The 20,866-nt window shown below is 39.5% G+C and overlaps 1 protein-coding gene across 2 annotated transcripts in view; it reads left to right on the top strand.

Annotated features, from left to right (window-relative positions):
- Nucleotides 1-20,866, top strand: part of Nell1 (neural EGFL like 1) — an 839,269-nt gene that overhangs the window by 773,853 nt on the left and 44,550 nt on the right. The window contains exon 16 of one of the 2 annotated variants that reach the window (XM_052761989.1): nt 12,733-12,873. The exons of the other annotated variant lie outside the window; for it this stretch is intronic. Within the exon in view, the coding sequence (XP_052617949.1) occupies nt 12,733-12,873 (141 nt within the window). The remainder of the gene's footprint in view (nt 1-12,732; nt 12,874-20,866) is intronic. 2 annotated transcript variants of the gene reach the window in all.

Below are 20,866 nucleotides of genomic sequence, written 5' to 3'. Positions count from 1 at the left end.
CTGAATGAAAATCTAAATTCTGCTCCCTCTTTCAACTCTTTTACCTGGAAACCTGCTAACAGTGAGTTGACTCACCTTTAGGTTAGCAATGTACCTTAACCTTGGGAAGTGATAAGATGAAATGTGCTGGAAACTGTATGGGGTATGGTTATTAGTGTGACCTGGGGAGTAAACAGACGTTGTTTAGGTCCACATTCTAGTTCCATCCAGATATTTTGCCACTGCAATATTATTACACATTTAAGTGTACAATTTCAAATTATCCATTAAGTATTCTGTAGACCAAATAAAGCAGTAAATATATAACACTTGTCAGAAAACCTGAAACATATTAAATTATTAATAAGCTCAGGCTTTCTTCTCTTTGATAGAAAAACAATCCCAAGAAATAGAATAAATCATAAAACATAATTGAATTTAGAGCTAAATGGAGTGATAGAGCTGTTAAACATTACAAGATTTGAAGATAAGAAAGGATTCCTCAAATTAAAGCTGGTGTTTGGTTTTTAAGTTAGCAACAATTATTTGCATGAAATGAAATTGGGTATGAAATGTACCTACTGAAATCAACATTCCAGAGTAGTGTTATAGTAAAAGCCTTTGATCATCACAGACAAATAGTAGTGAAATTTGGGTCACTTCTTTATACTTTGAACAGGCAAATTTATATAAGGTAGATCATTTGTCATAGAACACTGTGATATAAAAAGAAACACAAACCACAGGATTTTCAGTTTCTAAGACCTCCAGTGTCCATGGTGGTAGCACTCCTAGGTCTAAACAGCAAGAATGAACAGCTGTTCATGTCACCTTAGTTCATCAATGAGTTGTCACCTGGTTTGACTGGAAGAACCTGCATGGACACCTGGTGTTCAGTAGAGTAATGGGTGGAAATGTTCGTTGAATCAAATATTTGCTTTTTATACAAATAAAAGAATTAATGTATTAACTTGGAAAATAACTTACCCAAGCTGACTCAGTGATCTCATGCCTGATCAGCTTCTATTTGTTAGTTAAACCTCTCTGGGGTATGGGTTTTAGATTAGTGTGCTGTTGCTGTGGGTTAGAGAAGGCAATCACTGAAAGGTCATCCTGTGGCTATGACCACACTCATCCAGGTTGGACAGAACAAGGCCCCCAGGTGGAATGTTGGCAGCAGACCTGGAGAAAATGAGTCAGTACAAAGCAACTTTTGACACCACCTCAAAAATGAATTTCCTGTGGCCTTCCTCCCCTCTGTCTTTTTCACTTCTTTCTTTCTGTCAGCAAATGTCCATTACTGCCCATTAAGTTCTAGGTTCCATTCTGTCTTCATGCTACATTAAGGAGTATGCATGCTAGTGAGGGAACAAAGAAAGAGCAGTAAGAGCACATATATCATATAAAGTCTGCTAGATAACCATAGGCAAAAATGGAGAAAAACATGCATGCAAGCAAGGGAACATGGATGTGTCTGGTTAGGGGGAGCTGGAATTTTGTATATGGTGGCAACAGAAAGTCACACTGAAATGATGCTTATTTGAGTCAAGGACCAAAATAGCTGAAAGCCTCTTGCTGATCTTTGTTTCATTGATGATGGGAGATAAGAGAGAAGAAAAGTTTCTCATAAAGAAAATGCATTTACTCAAAGCATGTGTGTTTGTGTATGATTATTCCCCAACAAGACTGATATTGGTACATGGTTCCCAGTATTTCAGGGCCTTTAGAGGTATTATGTCAGGGAAGTTCTGCTGTTATGAAAGGTTAATGTAGATCCTGAGAGAATGGCTAAGTATTATGAGAGTTCATTGCAAAACAAACCTGGCACTTTCATCTGGACTCCCTTGAGTTATTTGTCATTTACACAGGTCTACTAATGTACTCTTCTGTCGAGTGTGGATCAGCTCATAGCCCTGACCAAAGCAAAGCCCTGCTAGCACTGTGATCTTAGACAGGTGGAACTGCAAATAAAATACATGTCATTCTTCAAAAATTGCTCAGTGTCAAATATTTTAATGGCAGCAGAAAATTGACTAAGTCACATGAATGTTAAATCTTTGAACAAATGATTTTGAAATGAAGATGCCTCAGAGGTTAGCTAATCTGTAGCAATTGTAAGCATATATCAGAATTTGTGTTAGTTCTATCTATCTATCCATCTGTCCATCCATCCCATTCACTCCATCCCTCCCTCCTTCCCTCCATCCATCCATTCATCCACCCATCCATCCACTGCAAAGATTCTCCAGACTAAATGAGGAAATTATGGAAAGCTGGTATGTTTGTTTAAAGAACAAAGAGACCAAGAGAAGGCCTCAGGGATAAAGCTGGAAGGGATCAGAAGAGAGACTGACACCCTGGCATACCATCAGTTAGGAAAGAGATTGACAAACAGCAGAAAGCTATACATTCATGGGCACTATTTCTCATCTCAGATTTTAGTTTAATGAATTAAACGATGATGCTACTTAGGACTTACAAAAAATGAACATTTTGAAACATTTCTGAGCCTGCTCACCCCTTATTCTGGTTTTGTATGAGAGTCAAACACAATCCTATATAATAAAAGAACTTCTGGAGATATCACCTTCCCTGATTTCAAGCTGTACTACAGACCTGTGGTAATAGAAACTGCATGGTGTTAGCATAAAAACAGACATGTTGATCAATGGAATTGAATCTAAAATCCAGATGTAAATCCACACACCTACTGACACCTGATTTTTTATTTAAAAAGCCAGAAACAAACAATGGAAAAAAAAGAAAGCAACAGATGGTGCTACTCTAACTGGATGTTTGCATGTAGAAGAATGTAAATAGATCCGTATCTATCACCCTGCACAAAACTCAAGTCCAAGTGGATCTAAGACCTCAACAAAAAACCAGATACATTGAACCTGATAGAAAAGAAGGTGGGGAATAGCCTTGAACACATTGGAGCAGGAGACAACTTCCTAAACAGTACATCAATAGTGTAGACACAAAGATAACAATTAATAAACGGGACCTCATAAAACTGAAAAGCTTCTGTAAGGCAAAGGACCCTGTCAACAAGACAAAAAGGCAGCCCACAGGGTTGGAAAAGATTTTCACCAACTCCACAACTGACAGAGGGCTAATACCCAAAATATATAAAAAACCCAAAAAACTAGATATCAACAAACTAATCCAATTTTTAAAATGAGGTACAGATCTAAACAGAGAATCCTCAATACAGGAAACCAAAATGGATGAGAAACAGTTAAAGAAATGTTCAACATCCTTAGCCATCATGGGAATTCAAATGAAAATAACTTTGGGATTCCATATTACACCTATTAGAATGGCTAAGATCAAAAACACAAGTGACAGCTCATGATGGAGAGGATGTGGAGCAAGGGGAACACTCCTCCACTGTTGGTGGGAGTGCAAACTTGTACAGTCACTTTGGAAATCAATATTACAGTTTCTCAGAAAATTAGGAATTGATCTACCCCAAGACCCAGCTATACCACTCCTGGGCATATACCCAAAGCATGTTCCATCCTATCACCAGGACACTTGTTCAACTATGTTCATATCAGCTTTACTCATAATATCCAGAAAGTGGAAACAACCTAGATGTTCCTCAACCAAAGAATGGATAAATAAAATGTACACTTGCATAAATGGAGTATTACTCAGCTGTTATAAACAGTGACATCATGAAATTTGCAGCAAATGGATGGAATCCCCTAAAGATGCCATCACCCCCAGACAGCAGGAAGTAAATTAAAGAACACAACACCCACATTCCCAAGAAGTGGGGTGGGTGGTTTTTGGTCTTTCAAGGGGTTATGGATATTTATCATTGTTTAGGGTGGTTAATTACAAGTTGTTATTGGTAATGATCAGGGAAAAGTTGAACAAAGGAGATTAGATTCACTGTTCTTGTTTTGAAAAAAAAGAAAAAAGGAATATAGAAATGGGATGTAAAAGTAGATTATTGAATTTACTTTTAAACCAAAAAAGCAACTAATAGTTTTAAATATTTTATATTGATATGAATCTTTGTATATTAATACAAAGTTGAGATTATTTTTGTTAGAACATACTGTGCATACATTTCTAATCTTATTCAAAGTATTGTACCTATACATCTCATTTAACAATGTAATGAAAATTGCTAGTCCTTGAAAGTTATTATTATAAACTATTTAATATAATAAGGAAATGCATGTTAGTAGTTAGTTACCTACTACAATCAAACTTGTAGTCATATTATGTATGTTTTCAAGATCAAACACAGATATAGTCATCAAACACTTCAGAGATCTACAGAATATGGCATTTAAGATGTTTTAATAACATAGATTCTCTTTTTCTTTTTATGACAATGAGATATGTCTGCTCCTGGCAGCACCAATCTACTTCAGAGAAGATGATGGGCATTGAAGAAACTCCATATGGAGTTTACTTTATTTGTGGCAAAAGTTAGCCTTGGCCAAGAAAATGCTCTTGCCTTGACTGCTGATAGTATGCTGTCCAAACTGGACAAGCAGGACACAAAAGAAAGGATTGGTGAACTTTGCTAAGACAAAATAGGACAGCCCTTAAGAAAATCCTGCTTCACAGATAAGTCTGTCAGATATGCTAGGTCTGTAGGCCGAAGATGGATGCCCCAATGTTGTAAAGAAACCTTGAGTGACTGTCCATGCAGCCAGCTGTTTCTGTCATTTCTCACATGTTTTGGAAGTTGCATGCTTCCACTTCCTGCTTACTTAGGTAATATTATTTCCCCCTTGGGTTTCTGATGGAGATGAAGACTTTATAGTTGTAGTTACAGTTTTCCTTGTTAACAGATTCAGAAAATAAATTCACTAGAGAGGTGTAAAGTGTATAAAGTTGAGACACATTAAAAGATAGTTTTGGTAATGAAGTTAGAATAGAAAGTGAATTAGGTACAACCTTTTGGATTCACCAAGATAATATTTTCTCTGAATTTGTCAGTTGTTAATGGACTAGATATTGTTGATGTGGTTATTGCCTGTATATATTGTATATAGTTATTATATTTATTGTATACAGTTTTTCTTATATTAATTATAACATTCTTTTTTATTTTAGACAAAAAGGAGGAAATGTGTTGATATCTTGTTTGTGCTCTAACAAATAAAGTTTGCCTGGATATGAGAGTGTAGAGCTAGCCACTAGAGGCCAGGCAGTGGTGGCACACACCTTTAATCCCAGCACTTGGGATCTCATGCCTTTGATCCCTGTACTTGGAAGGCACACACGTTTAATCCCAGCATGTGGGTGAAAGAAAAAAGAAGTGATACAGCTGGGTGGAGAGAAGAATTGATAAGGTGGGGTGAGACAGGAGCTCGGACCCTTTCAGTCTGAGGATTCCTAGAGGTAAGAAGTCTTTCTAGTGGCTGGCTGCTCTGCTTCCCTGATCTTTCAGCTTTCACCCTGATATCTGACTACAGGTTTTTATTATTAAGACTGATTAGAATTCATGCTATACTGAGCTTTCAATGGTCATTCAGGTGGTGAATCAGATATGATGGCATTTGTGCAGAATGCAGATTATCCACCTTGTCTGAAATTAAGGTTCCAAAGAGGCCTTAAGTGTATTATAACAGAACACTTCCATTTTCCACAAATAATTGAGACCTATAAACTGGACATTCTTGGTATGGACAGTAGTTTCTATGGAGCTATGTGGGGTTTGCATTAGAGAACAATGATTATTGTCCTCTCGATGACTGCCTGCTTAGCTTTCTGGAGTAGAGCTAAGGAAATGGAAGCTTAGGACAAGATAAATGTCTTGTTCAGAGTTATACAGCCAGAAAGTAACTGGACCAGGCCTCAAACTCAAGTGTATCTGACCACACAGCTTTTCTGATTTGCTCTTTATTGCCCTGACTCACAGCACCCATCATCTAATCCTGGAGCTGCCTGCAGAATATGTGCTGAGAGCTTTTCTTGCTTTCCTTTGGAGAGTGAGTCTACATGAGTTCTAATATCAAAAGTCTTTCATTTAATATAGCAAAGGCTGTTTTAAAACAGTTGGGAAAGTTTGGGTGTAACAGGGGTATAGTCCCACCCTGTGTAATGGATCAATATCACAAAATAATGCTTTGTTTACTTTGTTTTGTTTAGAGACAGGATCTTTCTAAGTAGTCCTGAATGTCCTGGAAATCGCTATATAGACCAGGCTGGCATTAAATTCAGAGATCTGCCTGCCTCTGTCTCTTAAGCTGGGATTAAAGGTGAAGAGCACTTCACTAGACTTCCTAATCTTTTAAATAGCATATCACAATTTCAAGTCTGTAGAAATAATCTGTTCCATGTAGCAATGTTGGAAGCCACAGAAATAAGGTTCTGCCATTGTCAACATGTGACTCCTAAGGTTTCTGTAGACACTGGCCTCCAAAGAGCAGGTGAACACAACTTTGAGGATCCCACGAGGAATGTTTATGGGATGTATGGGAATAATATCCCCTATATCAGTCCCATAGATATAACTAAGATTCACCTACTTGCACGTGAAGTTTTCAAGGCAAACCGCTGTGTCCCAGAAAATAGCTGGGACATCTTATTTCTGCTGAGGTGTCTCGGTGGCACTCTGTGTTCAGTGCAATACCAGCATGTAGGAAACACTAGATAATCATCAGGTTTTAGGTTGTCATGCTTGCAGCTGACATTGCAGAATTGATTTTCTTAAATTTATGTAATATTGATGAGAAGATTCAAGTTTTAGGGTCTATTGAGTATGGATTCAATATTTTATGATTTTATTGTCTCAAGATAAAAACAAATATCTTTAAGATCCAGAAAATACTTCTTATTCCCAACTAGTTTCCTGATTCCAGGTTGATACTTTTATACCTTTTTAAAATGAGTTTGTAATATAATTATCATTCTCTCCTTCTATTTCTTTCCTCCAACACCCTTCCCTTGCTCAGATTCATGGTCTTCTTTTCTTTGTTGTCATATATGTGTATATTGATAAATATATAAATAGAACCCACTAAGTTTGTAAAATGTTGCTTGACTGTATATGTTTTCAGGGCTGAACACTTGGTATTGGATGATTGGCGTGCTCTTCCCTGGGGAAGAGTCTTCCTCCTGCTCTCAGCGTGCCTTTGTTGCCTGGAGTTCTTGGTCTAGGGTTGTTTCTTTTAATTTGGAGAACCCATTTATTCTGTCTTCTACATTTTGACAGTGATATCGTCCAATCATTTTAATAATAATATTGAGTAGAAACACATATTTTGAGTTTTGTGTTTAGCATTATGAAGTTTTACTATATTATTTTTAACCTACAAATCAGAAAACGAGGTCTTAGACGTTCTAAGCAACACATTCATATGTTGGTAAGCAAGAATTGTAAGTCATGTGTCTCTAAAGCCTGCAGTCTTAGCCAGAGTTGTGTTTTTAATATTGTAGTTTTCCCTACCAGGTTTTATCGGTACAAGCCAGAAACTCTGTTTTCCCAAGAAGAAATAGAATTATTCTTAGACATCCAATAACCTTATGTTGAATCAAAAATAGCAAGCTTTTCAATGACTCATTCTCATGCTGCACACTTTTAAGAGAAGTTATGATGCACAGTGGTTCTAAGGCTGTGACCCTTTAACACAGTTCCTCATGTTGTGATCCCCCAACCCATAAATTATTTCAGTGATACTTCACAACTAATTTTAGTACTGTTATTAATCGCAATGTAAATATCTGATATGCAAGATATCAGATATTCGACCCCCAAAGGGGTTGCCGCCCACAGGTTGAAAATGACTGCTTAACACATTGAGCCACAGCTGTACTATGATCCTCACACAATTAGTATAAAATACAAACTTAGTTTTAGAGAAAGGATATTAACGACCAAAGATATATTCAATGGTAGAGTGCTTGCACAGTGTGTACAAGGCCCTGGGTTCAGTCTTCAGAAGAAGGAAGAAGAGGATGAGAAAGAGGAAAAGCAAAGAAAAGCTCTAAGAAAATATTATTGACTACATAAATTTTCACCCAAGAATTCCAATAGTGAGACCTTAAGGAAGAGGAAAAGCCAAGTCAAGAGAATGAGACTTCACAAGAACCCAGTATTTACAGAGGACTTTCAACAGAAAATGCACCCTATCACACATTTTGAGCATTATCTAATATATTTGGACATTTGAAAATCCTTGGATAATCATCTGCTTCTCATTGTCAATAAAAAGCCTTTATACAGAAGGAATGTTCACTGAGGGTATTTAGAGATCCTTTTGCTTTCTATTTTCTCCCCCATTAAATCTCTAAAAATTAGAAATGGAAACAAAGTATTTATTGGAAACTACATGGTATCTATCAGATTTAAATAATATATAAGCATTAAAATAACCCATTGCATTTAGTTTCATGAATTGGCTTCCTGTCTGGTAATTCACAAACAGCAGCAATCATGTGGTATTCCCAATCTGTATTGTGACACCTGTTGATTGTTCTTTTCATTCATGGTACTAATTTATGTTTCATCCATTCATTCCTACATACTTTCATTAAGTACTTTCCAGTGACTTATCATTCACTTGCTAAGAATAAATATAAGCCTAAATGAGATCTACCCCCAACCCCGCATCATTTTTTGGGAAACTGGTATTTGAATGGCAGATGCAAAGGGAAATGCATGTGAGAGCAGGATGTAGTAAAATGTATGTGTGCAGAGACCTTGAGTCACTGGGGGAGGGAAGAGCTGGAGAAGGAGATACCAGCTGAGGGTTGAAGAACACCTGGACATAGCCTTCTCTTCCTTGATTGTCCACTTCCAGATTTTAGCCCTCAGGATGAATTCAACTGTGTATTCACCACAATACTAAAATCATTGTTACAGATTTTACCTCTGAGAACTGAATAAATGCATTGTCTTTGAGCAAACCATCCTTTCTGGGCTCATTGATAAGATGATGATATTGTGACTGATGCTGACTCAGACACAACTAGATTTTTCATCACGGTTCAGCAAAGCACTCTGGACGTAATATTAATTGTGTAACTTACATGGATATAAACACTATAAGTTCCAGCCTCAAATATCCCCCAGCATCTGTTTTTTTTAAACCCTTTTCTTACCTTTTCAGATCTATGCTAGATTAAACTAAGATTTAGAAAAAATTTGAATCTTGCTAGTAGAAAGAAAAGCATTTTTTGTTTGTTTGTTTGTTTCCTCTAGGATGACTGACATGCTGACAGCCAGGCATGCTCACTGTGATTCATCAAAATTCCTCCAGCTAGAAAGTTGGATTCCACAGTAAACTCATGGGGACCCCATTCCCACAGCATCTGTCTCGTTTGTTTGCCAGCAGCAAGTGCTGACTGTGAGAAACACGTCTCCACAGACAGAGGCAGTCCTGGCTCAGCTTGAGGGGAACTGTCCTGTATAATTTGTAAAGACCTAGAATGGCTGAAAACTGTCTGTGTGTTTTCTGTATTTGGACCTGCGGTGGCAGCATTGCACACTGTTGTGACTGCACAGAAGGGATAACCAGGGTTATGAGCATGGCACACATGTGTGCTCCCCACATGCAGCGAGGGTCCAAATAGAATGGATTTCTAGCTTTAATTCATCTTTCACCCAAACCATAAATAGGCAGCATTATTACCTGGTGCCCGTGCATGATCTGTGGTTATTCTTTGCAGACTCCCAGAATCTACTGTGAGGAGTGAACTCCCAGGAAAGGGAGTTTTCATTGTCTTTCCCGTTTCCAGAGGAAGCTGGAGGTTCTCCAGGGTCCCTGGGGGAAGTCCCAGACTTTTAGCTTAGCATCCTCACTGGCTGTGAGAGTGCATACTTGTCCTGGTTTACATTTTGATGCTGTGATAAAATGCTCTAACCAAAAGCAGCTCAGAGAGGAGCAGGGTGTACGTTGCTTACACTTCCAGGTTATGGTCTAACACTGAGGAAAGTCAGGCAGGAATCTGAAGCAAAACCTGTAGGGGAAAGCTGCTTGTTGGCACACTCATAGACTCACTATCAGGCTCTTGTGTAGCCAGCTTTCTTACACAGCCCAGGACTACCTGCCTAGATATGGTACTGCCTACAGTAGGCTATACCCTCCAATATTAATTAATCATCAACACAGTCCCCTACCGACATACACGTAGGCCAACATGATCTAGGCAAGCGCTGAATCGAGACCCCTTCCTCAGGTGACTGACTCTAGACTGTATCAATGCCTACTAGGTTACTTGTGTCCACAGATTATTTGAGTCCTCTAACTGCCTTAAAAACCTTTTTGGTTTCATCATTTTATTTTAGAAATCAACAAAGTGTTTACACATCATTTATTCTGCCTCTAGAAATTTCCCATGAAAATTCTAAATTGAAATTCAATTCTAAATTGAATTTAGAGTGGAAGTGATATCATCATCATCATCATCATCATCATCATCATCATCAATCATCAAAACAGGGTCTTACCGTGTTGCCTTGCTGGCCCGAAACTCACTATTGAGACAGACTGGCCTCAAACACACAGAGATTTGCCTGATTTGCCTCCTAAGTACTGGAATTAAAGGCCTGTGTTACCATGCCTGGCTTAGAGGGATTGTTTTTAAGGTCAGATTATTCATCCTCTAAACTTGAATGTGAGAGGGAAGGACATTTAAACAGGGTTTTCATGGGCATGGCAAGATAAATGATTGTTTTGCTCTATAAGACACCTTAGCTTTCTATCTCCCTTTTCCCTAAACCCTTGTTGCTAGCTGCCTAAATGTGATGGTGTATAGAGATCATGGCCACTTTTCTGAGAGATTTGTAAATGTCAAAGGTAGAATTTCTTGCTACTCCCATGTAAAGACTTATCTTTCAGCCAAACACGAGGAAGTCATTTCTGAAAAAATCAGTCTTCTGGTTACACTTTACATTTCCCACTGCCTCATATTCAGAGAGCTCTGAGCTGACTGGGCAATCTGTGGTGAGCCTTTTCCCTGTGTGAACTGAGACCTTACCCCATCTCACTTTGTATTTTTGAGAATTTTAGTCTAGCTCACAGCTTCCACCTATAAAATTTGGGAAGTGACAATTAGCATTAAATGTTGAGAGCTCATTTCAGGAGATTTATATAAATGCATACACAATCTAATTGCAGTGTCTGAAGATGCCAGAGAAGTATTGGGTCCTGGCATGCAGATACCATAGAAGGAATGAATGCTGGGAAAATGGATAATAGGGCAGAGCTGGTTCTGTACAGTCTAAGGAGCTTTCTCCCTTTACTTAGCTGAGTTGTCATGAGGTGACACTGTCATATTTCAGGATAAATCCATAGCTCAGTGCACTACTCTGGCTTCAAAGAGGTAATTGCAGACTGACCCTGAGCTGATACCTTCAACAGGCCTTGTAGAAGGAAATCCCAAAGTGCATTCATTCATTATGTTTTATATTCCAGTGTTAATTAAATTTGTGTTCATATATGCCATTATTCAGATATTTTCAGGAGAACAAAGAGAAGGTTTCTAGCCAACAGTGGCTACATTCCAAGAAATAATTACGTGGAGGAATTCTGTAAGAAGGATCCGTCCCTAGCATGATAATCAGCAACCAAAGCCTGCCTAGTTTAGCTCAGGGGCAAGTCTTTGGGCTTAAAATTCTGTACATGATTCAGGTATTTGCTGATTGTGAAGAATCAGATCACAGAGAAATATAAGCAAAGCTCTGGAGACTTCCCTTTATCAAGGATATGTGAAGAATGGGAATTTTTAATTTAACTATACTAGTAAATTAGCATGTTATTGTTCCCAGATTATTTTCCCCAGAGCAACAGATCCATGAGATGTTGAACATTTCCCAAGAGAAAGCATTCAGCAGTGAAATGAATTTGAAAAATGGTGTGCAAGGTTTGGATGGTGTGTCTGTCTGTCTGTCTGTGTGTTCTTTCTTTGTCAAGGGAGTAAACACATTCTTGGTAATATGCCATCTATCCTTCTGGACTATGCAGGAGCAGCACCCTGCTTTGATACCCTGTTCAACTCTCAGAATTTAAAGATACCCATTTGTGGTTAAATTAACTCATTTTCAAGTTTTCTTATTCACAATTCATGTGTATGTGCAAAACTATACATGTACACACACACACACACACACACACACACACACACACACACACACACACACACATATATGGGAATGTTGAAAGGTCAATCAGACTCTTTTTGTATGTTTGTTTGTTTTGGTTTTCCAAGACAGGGTTTCTTTGTGTTGCCCTGGCTGTCCTGGAATTAGCTCTGTAGATTAGATTGGCCTCAAACTCACAGAGATCCACTTGCCTCTGCCTCCCAAGTACTGGATTAAAGGCGTGTGCTACCACTGCCCAGCCAGTTAGACTGTTCTTAATCTGGGACTTCCTGAACTCACCTCTCCTTAGATATCTTTGAAGAACACACAACAATATCTAGAATTACTCATTTAGGAACACTGACTGTGAGAACAGCCATGCTTATCTAATAGTCTGTGTCATCAGTTTAGATTTGGGTTATTTAGATGCTGACCTAGAATGTGCAACTATAAAAGACTCAGAGACCACCAGTTTCATTCATACTGCTCTCTTATGTCAGAAGGTACTGGGGCGTGAAGGTTTCAACATTTTTGCATTCTGGGGGAAAAGTTGCATTTTGATCTTCCTGTAACTTTTATTTTAGAAGATATGTCAGCTATAATCTGTTGACATGAGCATGTTTGCGGTATTTACTGTAAGGTTAGTGTAAAAAGACACTAATGTCCTGGCGGGCTTGTGTTTTTCTCTGAGGCAGATATTGATGAGTGTGCAGAGGGATTCGTTGAGTGCCACAACCACTCCCGCTGTGTTAACCTGCCAGGGTGGTACCACTGTGAGTGCAGAAGCGGTTTCCATGACGATGGGACCTACTCACTCTCCGGGGAGTCCTGCATTGGTAAGCAGCTCTCAGCAACACCCTGCACCTGGATCTTTTCAAGGGGGTGACTTCTTTGCAACCCCATGCGATCACTCACTGGTTAAATTCATCTCTTCTCAAATTCTCTTCCCCTACAATTTAGAGATTAGGTCAAGGATAATACAGGGTAGGGTGTTGGGAATTTTATACCAAAGTAAAGCAGTCAGAGGAACAAAATCTGGCTCTTTGTGCTGAGGGTGTTTAGTTCTTTCTCTGTAAAACCATGGTGATAAGCTGAAGTTTTTGACAGTCTGAGGAGCCGCTGACAGGTGGAAATAGTGCTAGATTTAGAATTAGAAAGTGGAGCTTGACTTCAGACTCTCAAAAGTCACTCTGCTCTCTGATCCTTATCTGGGGATGTGTAAAAGAAATAATAATACATGTGTCTTTTCAGGATGAGATGGAATGTCTGTTTAAAATTGCAAGTTTTGAACTGATGCCTGCGTATGATATATCTTGAGTTAACCTTAGGGTTGTTGCTGTTACCACGGTCACCATCTCCTGCAGGGTCACCGCTAATCACCATCCTGCCCTGTGCTTCTGCTCATGTTCAATGTGGGAAGTTAGCAGAGTTCTTAAGCTTAGGACTCTAAAGCTTTGAAGGAACCCAGCTGATGAGAGATTTAACTCTTTCCGTGAGACCCATAACCAATCTTGTTCATTCAGGTCCTGTGTATTCTGCTGAATTAGTGAAGTTTCTCCTGTGATTTACTCAGCATTTTCTTAACTTTTCCACCAGTGTCAGTGACAGGTAAAGATCAGCTAAGCCACAGTGGGACATAGCACTAGCTTTCTACCATCCTCTTGGTTTTGGGATGAATGGGGGATGGTAGTTACAAGCATAGACCCTTGGGGTAGACTCCTGGACACAATGCCAGCTCTTACACTTCTGGATATGTTAGTTTAGGCAAACACTTTCTAGTCTGTGCCTCGACGACCAACATCTATAAAATGGAGATAATGCTTGTTTCTAATTGTTATGAACATTGGAATAGCTAACTTGATTAGCATCTATTAAATATTCAAAATGTATTATTGTTTATCTTAAATGTCAGTACATTTCAGCATTATGTTAATACTCACCTACATTTCTACTATTGTTGAAATAATGGTTTATAACTTCATGAAGAGCTTTTTCTTTAAGTTTTCACATACTTCCTTTACATACTATTGATATTTCTGTATATGTATAGCTCATGACATAGAGTTTATGTGAATAGCAGACCAAGTGGTGTGCCTCAACTGTGGATGGGAAGCCAGGTGACAGCCAGCTCATGTGTATCTGTTTTCCTCTTTGATGTGTTCATAGGAATTATTGATCCTCTAGTCTGCTGATTTTATATCCTTTACCCAGGACAGTTTCAGTACTGCATTCCAGTTTCAAAACATGCCTTATTCTGCTACCTTTCCAGTGAGAACTATTGTAGTCAGTGTACGATAAATTAGGAAATTCAGTCAGATTATGTGCCTACCAAAGAAACTCTGACATGGAGAGGGGTAGTTGCTTGCTCCCCAACACGAGCTTTATTTGATATCAGAGAGAGCTGAACCTAATTCAAGGGAGCCAACCTCATGGATGCCAAGGACAGTCACTGTGAGCACATGTTCTGATATAATTGTCACAGTAGATTGACATTTTATAGTCCCAGTGTTGGTCTCTGTCTACCAGGCTGAGTGGCATGCATGCACATGCACAGGGATGTGTGTAAGAGTGCTTGTATGTATACACGTGTGTATATGAGCTCATGCACACCTTTATTTCATTCAGGGACTGACACCTTTTCTGCACAGGGAGCTTCCTGATTGAAGTGGACTTTTTGACAATAATATGGTTGTTTTCATTCACATCACTTGGAACTTTAACTGTTAATCTAAGTTATATTTCTTTTTCTCACATTTCTAAAAAACATGAGAACATAATTCTGGCTATCACTCAATTTTTTTTGGTAACTGACAGCATTTTTTTTTGTCCAAAATTTTTTTCTGAACAAACTAATGTGTAAATTGTGGTATGCTGTCTTCCTGTACAAACTTACCTTGAATACCACCTTCTCTATGAGCAACTTTCTCACTTCTACGCCTGTCAGGCTTTTAGGTGGCATTGTCCCTGCCTACCTCCTGGCTTTATCTCCTTGGTATGCTAGCCTGCTTGCTCTTTCCAGGACTGCAACATGGCAGTGAGTGCCTCCTAGTTCCTGGTTTGTCCTTCCTGTGCTCTCTGACCCTGGCATTGCTACCCTATCTGTTAGGTCCCATATCAGATGTTCTTCTTTAGGCAGAGCCAGTGTGACGATTATTCAAGTTTCTGTATCCTATCTTCCCCAAGTATTTTGTTATGTTATATATTTATGTCTTAAATAGTCTTTAGCACATGCACAAACATAATTCTGACAGCCTCTTGTTCCAAATATACATGTTCTTGGGAGGCAGAGACCTTGTCTATCTTTTGATACTGTACCTGTGGCCTCTAGAAAAATCCAGTATTCAAAACAGCTGTGTCACATGGGCAGAAGAACAGACATTCAAAATATATGAGGTCAGCCATATTTTCTATTTGGCTTGACATAGCTAGGTCTATAGATTGTTCTGCAGATCAAACTATGTTAAATTCTCTAACACAGCTGGGCGGTGGTGCCTCGGGAGGCAGAGGCAGGTGGATCTTTGTGAGTTCGAGGCCAGCCTGGGCTACCAAGTGAGTTCCAGGAAAGGTGCAAAGCTACACAGAGAAACCCTGCCTCGAAAAAAAAATAATTCTCTAACACCTCTAGAGATATTTCAGAAAAGACATTCACTAAGAGCTCCCCTGCATCCCACCTTCTGGGGATTTAACTGTGAGCAAGTGGAGATGTCTATTCTTGAGGAATTTATGAACTACAAACTCAGAATCATAATAATAGAGCTTAGTGGCAGTGAAAATGATCACACCCAAATAAGCCCTAAATAGCACAAACCACGAATGCCTACATTTAAAAGAGTAGGCAGTTCCTAAAACAACCTTTAAAATAAAAAGATGGTTTCACAAAATGGACTCAGCTATGCTTTCTCTCTCAGACAATGGTAGAATCACAAGCATTAGGATCTGAAAATGCAGCCATTTAGGCTTTTAGAAGAATAGTCTCATCATTCTATTCTGTTTTTGTTGTTGTTGTTGTTGTTGTTGTCAGATGGCAATAATAACACCTGTTATATTCACCTCACCAGAAACTCTGCAATGTTGACACAATAAAGAATAGCATTCAGACAAGATTTATTTTTATGTATAAAAATACTCATCTTTTTCCCAAAGTAGATCATATGACCCAGCAATTGAGTGGTACCAGGCATTATAGAGACTGAGTCATCATGCACAAGAGACACTTTGGAAGCAATTGTTCTCTGTTTTGTTCATTTGTACGATGTCAGGAGGCAAGGACACACAGATACCTGTGTTTAGTATTGCCAGAAGGTGCCAGTGGCCTGCTATGACACTGTGTTTTGATGAAGTAGTAGGAGACTATGATTCTCAATGCTATTGTGGAAGTTGTAAGCAGCTCTGTGCGTGTGTGTATGTGTGTGTGTGTGTGTGTGTGTGTGTGTGTGTGTGTGTGTGTGTGTATACATATTCATGTATATGTGTGCATGTGTATGTGTATGTATGCAGATGTAGATTTGTACAGGTGTACATGCAGGTGTGCAGAGGACAGACATGAATGTTTGGCTGTCTTCTGTGATCACTTTTCTTACTATTTGAATGGAATTTCTCACTGAACCTGGAGCAATGCAATTATCTGGTTGACCAATGAGCTGCAGGAATCCTTCCATCTCTGCCCCTACCCCTCCATTATTGGAATTACGGATATGTATCACTATACCACAATTTTACATGTGTGCTAGGGATCTGAACTCAGTTCTTCATGCTTGTAGAGAAGTCACATTTTTGCAGAACCTTTGCTCCAGCCTAGAGACTGCTTTTCTATCTAGGCATAGTAGTCAGCATCATCAAGAAATGAGAAGGAACACTGTACACTTAACGATGGCATAGAGAAAAAATAGGTTCCCTTCCCTTCCCCTCCATGTCACTGGGTCACAATGGTCTCAGTCCTGCTTATGGACCTTTGTTTTCCTTTCATATTTTTCATGCTTTGCATGGATACTCCAGCCTGCTCAAGTCCTTATTCCATTCTTCCTTAGTGCATTACTCTTTGTTTGTGTATTTCTCCCATTTCTACTAGCCAAAGTTCCAATCAAGTCCTACTCTCCAAACCTGGGATTTCCAAACTCATTTCACATCAGATCTCAGGTACTTTTTAAAAATGCTTATGATCTAGCAGGATAATCAGAATTACTACCAGTTGGTCTTCCTTGGGACCTGGGCGCAGTGGTCTTTTAAAACATCTCCAAATCATTGTCATAGAGGTCTCCATTAATGAGAATAGTTTTTAATACCTTTCATGTTATGTGGACCTACAGCTATTTATTTATAGTAGAATTTACTAGATAAATCTTATGTTATTAATCAGTTTTTCATCTCTACAGCATTTTGGTATGTTCTGTATATCTGTATTAAGTTAAATCATGTTGGGAATGCCTTATAGTAATTAATAAGTAAAATCCATTTTTGTTGAGGTGCACTGGAGGAAGACACAGTTCTTCTTCCAACACTAGGCAGCTGTCAGCCTCCTGCCTCGACCTTCCCCACAGGATGCAGTAAAGTGAAGAAGGCGCCATACTGTGCTCTGCTCTCTGGTCACAATAAACAGCACAGCTGCATGAACAGCTGTGCCCCCACTGTCACCATCTAATGAAGAGCAAACTGACATTGATTATTAGAAGTTATTAAAATACTGTTTTTAAACACTGAGGTATTATTTGTTTATTGTTAACTTTTGTTACCATACAAGATAACAAGAAATAACCAAGTGACAAGAGAAGGTTCTACTGTAATTTCTTATTAAAAATGTTTGTTAGCACTTCTTAATTATTCAGAAGTATTGTGACATTTCCGTGCATGTTAGCTGTTATATATATTTTGAAATATGCCAAAGACTGAGTGGGTAAAGGTAGATACAGGATGGATCGATGTCACCAGGACCCAGATAGAGAGGTTGAGAACATCTTCCACATTTGTTCATGGCTATCTATATACCTTCAAAAGACTTCACAGCTGATGAATCAGATGAAAATGAGTCCTGTCAAACCCCTCTGGAAACTTGCTATTCCCTTGAAAGTCCAGCCACATGTGTATAATCCTGGACCTGTGAAGCATGATGAGTAGACAGGATGTGTTGTTGAGACTTCCCTGGAAAGAAAAATGTTCTTCCTTATTTAATTGATAAATATTTAACACATGATATTGGAACAGAATCTATCATACCCAAGACTCAGCAGTCACCTGGACAAACAGGCTAATAGTGCAAGTCTGTGTGTTGTTGAACATTGGAACTAAAACCAGGTATTTGGTAGAATTCTAATAGGATCTTAAATTTACTATAAGGTCTATTCTGTCAGACACCCTGTGTTATTCAGCTTTGTGTTGCTGAGACAAGATATCTGAGGCAGCTAATATGAAAGGAGGTAGGTTTTAGGGGCTTTGGTCCATTGTTAGCCAATTCCATTGCCTTTAAGTTCATAGCAAGGCAGAATATCATGATGGAGATCATGTGATTGACAAAAGTACCCACCTCATTATGGCCAGGGAGCAAATAAAAAGAGAAGGGTGGGGGGAGGGGTAAAAAAAAAAAGAGAGAGAAGGATAAGAAATGGCCGGGGCAACTTATATCCTTCAAGGTCAGAGCCTCAATGGTCTGCTTCCTTCAACTAGGTCTCCTGTACCTCCCAACTGACCCAATAGGGTCAGAATCCAGAAAAGGATTGATGTACTGATTTGGTCAGAACTCTGATGATCCAGTCACCTCTTAAAGATCACACTCCTAAATACTGTTGCATTGTGGTTAAAGCCTTTAGCACATGGGCTTTGGGGGTCATTTAAGACTCAAACCATGCCACCATCTCTGACCCTGTTTAGTATAGATTTAGTGTCAATTTCCATGTTGTTCAAATATCTTCCTAATGGTTGTAGTAACTAGCAATGGTCAGGAAGCAGTGCAGAGGATGTAGGGAGCCTGGGGTTCTGTTCTTACCAGATGGCAACCATATGAATAAAAATAGAGGGGATAATTAGGAGATTGGTGTGTGCACATGAGCACATGTATGAGTGCACATACACAAGCACATGCATCTGCATATATGCATATACGCATACATGCATACATACATACACACTTACACATACACACATGCATACATAATATCCATAAAACAGTTAAGATGGTGAGATGTATGGTGCAGAGGATTCATTCCTTAGGAATACTAAAACATAGAAATTGAAAAAAATTACTCATGAAGCAAACAGTAGCATTTTTATACAAACTACAGTTTTGCTGTAACATGATGTGGTTGGCATTATAAAATGTGGAAGTGGAAAAGATCTTCACCAACCCCACATCTGACAGAGGGCTGATCTCCAAAATATATAAAGAACTCAAAAAGCTAGACATCAAAATACTGAACAATCCAATTTAGAAATGGGCTACAGAACTTAACAGAGAATTCTCAACAGAAGAATCTCAAATGGCTGAAAGGCATTTAAGGAATTGCTCAACATCCTTAGTCATCAGGGAAATGCAAATCAAAACAACTCTGAGATACCATCTTACACCTGTCAGAATGGCTAAGATCAAAAACACTGAAGACAGCTTATGTTGGAGAGGATGTGGAGCAAGGGGAACACTCCTCCACTGTTGGTAGGAATGCAAACTTGTACAACCACTCTGGAAATCAGTATGGCAGTTTCTCAGAAACTTGGGAATAAGTCTTCCTCAAGACCCAGTTATACCACTCTTGGGCATATACCCAAGGAATGCTCAATCTTACCACAAGGACACATGCTCATATCAGCATTATTCATAATAGCAAGAACCTGGAAACAACCTAGATGCCCCTCAACTGAAGAATGGATAAAGGAAATATGGCACATATACACAATGGAGTACTACTCAGCAGTAAAAAACAATGATATCATGAAATTTGCAGGCAAATGGATGGAACTAGAAAATACCATCTTGAGTGAGGTAACCCAGACTCAGAAGGACAAACATAGTATGTACTCACTCATAAGTGGATACTAAATGTGAGGGAAGGGATGGCCAGATTGCAACCCATAACTCCAGAGAGGCTAGCTAACAGGGGAAGACCCTAGGAGGGACACATGAATGACCCTGTGAAGGAGAAGTGGATGAGATCCATATGAGTGAACTGGGTGTGGGGGTGTGGCAGAGGGTGAGGAGTGGAGGATGAGAATATAGGGATATGAGAGGGTCAAGCTGGAACAGGGACAGAGTGGGAGGGCAGGGAGGAAGATACCATGATAGATGAGGACATCATGGGAATAGGAAGAGGCAGGATGCTGGGGAGGCTCTCAGGAATCCACAAGGTTGACCCCACCTCGGTCTGCTGGCAGTGGTCCACAGGGTGCCTGGACTGGCCTACTCTGGTGACCAGCCTGGCAAATAACCTAGCTGTCATCATAGAGCCTTTGTCAAGTGACTGATAGAGGCAGATACAGAGATCCATGGCCAGGCACCAGGCTGAGCTCCGGGAATCCAATTGATGAGAGAGAGGAGAGATAATGCAGGTGAGGGACGTCGAGATCATGATGGGAGGATGTGCAGAGATGACCGGCCACACTAGTGGAACTGTGGACTGGTGGCCATGGAGCCCCCATGGGACAAGACTAGGCCCTCTGGATAAGGAAGATGGTTGTTTGGCTCGATCTGTTTGAGGGGCACCCAGGCAGGGGGATCGGGATCTGTCCCTGGTCTATGGGCAGGCTTCTGGAACCTGGTACCTGTGGTGTGACACCTTGCACAGCCTTGGTGCAGTGGGAAGGGGCTTGGACCTGCCTAGCCTCAGTGTGATGGGCTCTGCTGACTCC

The sequence above is a fragment of the Peromyscus californicus genome, unplaced genomic scaffold, assembly GCF_007827085.1.
Source record: "Peromyscus californicus insignis strain IS unplaced genomic scaffold, ASM782708v3 Scaffold_4__1_contigs__length_199733344, whole genome shotgun sequence".
NCBI classification, from domain to species: Eukaryota; Metazoa; Chordata; class Mammalia; order Rodentia; family Cricetidae; genus Peromyscus; species Peromyscus californicus.
Note: the sequence above shows the minus strand (reverse complement) of the source record. Positions and strands in the feature narration are given on the sequence as shown.